This window comes from Macrobrachium nipponense, chromosome 37 (genome assembly GCF_015104395.2).
Source record: "Macrobrachium nipponense isolate FS-2020 chromosome 37, ASM1510439v2, whole genome shotgun sequence".
Taxonomy (NCBI): Eukaryota; Metazoa; Arthropoda; class Malacostraca; order Decapoda; family Palaemonidae; genus Macrobrachium; species Macrobrachium nipponense.
Window position 1 is genome coordinate 41,817,099 of NC_061097.1, and position 3,521 is coordinate 41,820,619.

Here is a 3,521-nt window from a genome sequence, read left to right on the forward strand (position 1 = left end):
GGAAAAAACATTTTAATTTTAAATTTCTTGTAAAGTTAAGTGTTACAGTTTTGTTAATGTATTTCGTAAAGTTTAGATTGTTTTCCTGACATTTTTTTGTGTGTTTTGTAAAGTTAAGCATACGTATCTGACATTTGTCCTCCTCTGTCGCCACTTTCGGAGATAGCCTCACTCGAAAGGTAATCTTCCACATTTTACTACATACGTAGGTATGTACGTACAGTATTTCTTGTATACCATGTACACTAATACACTTTATTTACAGGTACATACCCATTAGTACTACTAGTACATATTAAGTTAGGTATTGAATGGTCCAAATTGTTGTAGTATTTCATTGTTTAAAGGTCAATTTAGCTTTATTATGAAATTTACTGGGGTGTTTTTGGAGGGCTTGGAACAAATTAGCCTTTTTACATGTAAAATGCGGTTCAAGATACGAAAAACTCATGATACGAAGGCCACCTCAGAATGGATTAATTTCGTATCTCGAGGTACCTGCACTGTAGCTACTCTCAAATTCTTTGAAAACTTTAGTCTCACTATAACTTTCAACAAGTTCCCTAGGCTTAACCCCTACAGTTTCCATATCCCAAAACTTACACAAATCTGAATCTGAAACAGAGGAGATACACAATAATTGTGGTACAGAATACGTACAAGTGTGAGTGGTTTATAGCCTGCCACTCAAGACATAACCAAAGACAGACTTCATGGCTACAACATGGTTAATTTGGAAGGCATCTACAGGAGAAATCAGTGCCCAGTAGAAATCTAGACCGACCAAGAGTTAAGCACTGAATCTGGTACAACAGGCATAACCAAGGGCTGACGTATTCTGGGAATCTCCGCAGCAATGATAGGTACCAATTTCTTGTCAGAGTCCCAACTTTAACTCATAAACATTTCTGTGTTCATTTTTTCCACTACTATGACCCCCAAAACTAGAGTATGGCATAGGTGCACCAGTGATCCACTGAGGTTTACACTTCTTCACAAATTTGCTACTAAAATATGATCTGTCTGCACCATTATCAAATATTATCTGAGCAGTGACAACAGTACCATCACTACCACTCACTTGAACTTTGGCTGTTTGTAAAATGGTACAGTTACCACCTTGCCCTGTCAGAAGTGCCACATCACCAGGCTTGTCACTGCCAACAGCACCTTCCTTTGCTTCACTTTCTTCCTTCTTTAGGTTCATTTCCAGCCTAATGCCACACATTAAGGTAGAGTGGGTACTGCTACATTTTGTACACCTTGTACGAGCTTTACACTCTCTTGACATGTGTCCACTCTTCAAACACTTGAAACACAGGCCTAAACTTCTTATTTTTTCACCTCGCTCTTTTCCACTCAATTCTAGTACACCATAACAGTTTTCTGATTTGTGTTTCTTGCCACAGAAACTGCACGGTGTTTTCTTGCTTGGACGAAGCATGAAGGGCTGCAGCTGACTACACCTTGTCTTTAGAACTCTTACTTTCAATTTTCTTTTCTTCACTACTACTCTTTCCCTTAAAGGCTTCAGACCTTTCTAATCTTGAAATTTCCTTGTCTAAGAATGTCAATGACCAATCTAAATCACTCTCATGTCCATCACCATCCTTGGCCCACTCTAGCTGCAGTTCACTGGGCAAACAAGAGAGGAAGGTAGGTGTAAGAAACATTTCACACTGTTTTCTTGTGACGCCTAGCGCCTCCAAACTGCGGATGTGTATTAGAATGTCATCTTGTAATTTCCACAGCTGTGCTACACCCTTTGGTCCGCTGACATTAATGTTGACCTGATCATTTAACAATGCCTGGACATGAGCAAAAATAATCTTTTCTGGCTTGTAGTAGCGTTCCTTCAGTAGTTTGCAGGCAACCAGGTAATTAGCACTGGAATGGGCTAGTCCCTTCACTACATTCTTGGCACCTCCCTCCAGCAAAGACAGCAAATAGGTGAACTTACTGATCACTGGAAGGTCTGTTGCATCGATGTGGGAAGTATATTGATTCCAGAAGGAATGCCATTGGGTCACTTCACCACTAAACTTTGGCAGTTCCAGCTTGGGTAACTTGACATTGGTGACATCTGATTCTTGAGATGAAGACTGTCCACTTATACTGCCAGCTTTAGAACCAGGACCCGCTGCTGCTGCTAACTTCCTTATCTGGTCTTCAGCTTGTATCCTAGGCTGCACACTTTTTGTTCTAAACTCATGGGCTTCGTCCAAAAGTTGTTCTAGTTCTTCTTCAGCTACATCAATTTCTATTGCTTCTTGGACTTCATCCAACTTAGCTAGTCTTTGGCCGTATTCCTTGATGGCATACTCAAATTGACTAATGGTTGTGTCGGAAGACTCCAGAAGGTCACTCAGACCCTTGGAAGCTCTCGTCACCCACCCTCGACATGTCATCCTTGTTTTCTTTAACTTCTCCATTATCTTCACTGCACAACTTACTTATCTTCTTAGAGGGAGTTGTTCCCTAGTATGGCACCAAAAATGTGGGCGTTTCGGTAATTCTTCAGAAGCAATCCGCACTGGATATTAAAATAAATAATCACCTACATGGAAAGAGCATGTGAAAAGTAATATAAAAAGTATAGTCATTATATGAGAGATTGAACGGGGTGGAATTAAATGAGCTTGATAAGTTTTTACCTCGAATTTTTCCTAAGTCGGGAGAGGTGTTTCCTCTACGGTAATGTTTACTTTTAATGAGCCCTCTAACTTACTTTCTTACGCAAACAAAAGCAGTTCCAGTTACTCATTATTGGCTGAGAGGTGTGACATCGTTATACGTCATGGTTTCATAACCAATTACGAACGACTTTAGTCGAAAAACTAGTTTCTAAGCTAGCATTTCAGCGGAGTAATAAAGTTAGCTGTCCAGTGTCCACTGGTATCCTTGTTTGACTGAATACTCGAAAAATGAAGCAAAAACCGGCATTTTGTCTTCCTGTAGCTATGGCAGAGGCAGTGGCTGGCCCTTCTGGCATTAATTTTGACAGAGACCTTCGATTTCCTACCGATTGTTTGCAGTGCAATGTGGGTTACGGTGAATTTTATCATTATTTGTCTAGTGGTGGTGGTAAAGAAGCTGTGATTGAATATGCTCAGAGACATAATTTAATTCTACAGCCAAAAAAACTGTGAGTGTTGTGGAGCTATTTGTCGGATCGACTACAACAGGAACGCCTTTAGGTGTGATCGCTCTGTAGTGACGAAAGGACGTCGGCGTAAGCGATGCGACACCCAAATCCATCCGCCACGGTAAGTAGCCTTACTGTAAACCCTGTGGCTAGCGCGTGCAGCGCAACATTACCTCTTACCGTACATGCCGTGATTGTCAAGAATCTTTAAATATGCGGATAAGGCGCGAAGCGCCGTTCCGCTACGGCCTTACTGACAGCACACATAAATCGATGGTCGCGGATATGTAGTCGCTCCCTACTTTGTTGTTGTTTTGGTATCGCCGCCATATTGGCTTTGGTGTTCTTCCGCCGATTTCAGTCGGCGGTCGACTGG

General features: G+C 41.3%; 1 protein-coding gene across 1 annotated transcript; it reads right to left on the bottom strand.

Moving 5' to 3' along the window:
• Window positions 1-1,460: 1,460 nt before the first annotated feature.
• Window positions 1,461-2,432, bottom strand: LOC135209353 (uncharacterized). The gene has a single exon (XM_064242052.1). It carries the CDS (start codon window positions 2,430-2,432, stop codon window positions 1,461-1,463), a length of 972 nt encoding a protein of 323 aa, XP_064098122.1.
• Between the last annotated feature and the right edge of the window lie 1,089 nt (window positions 2,433-3,521).

What these genes read in the sequence shown, in the direction of transcription:
- LOC135209353 (XM_064242052.1), bottom strand. Translation starts at nt 2,432, where the DNA reads ATGGAGAAGTTAAAGAAAACAAGGATGACATGTCGAGGGTGGGTGACG.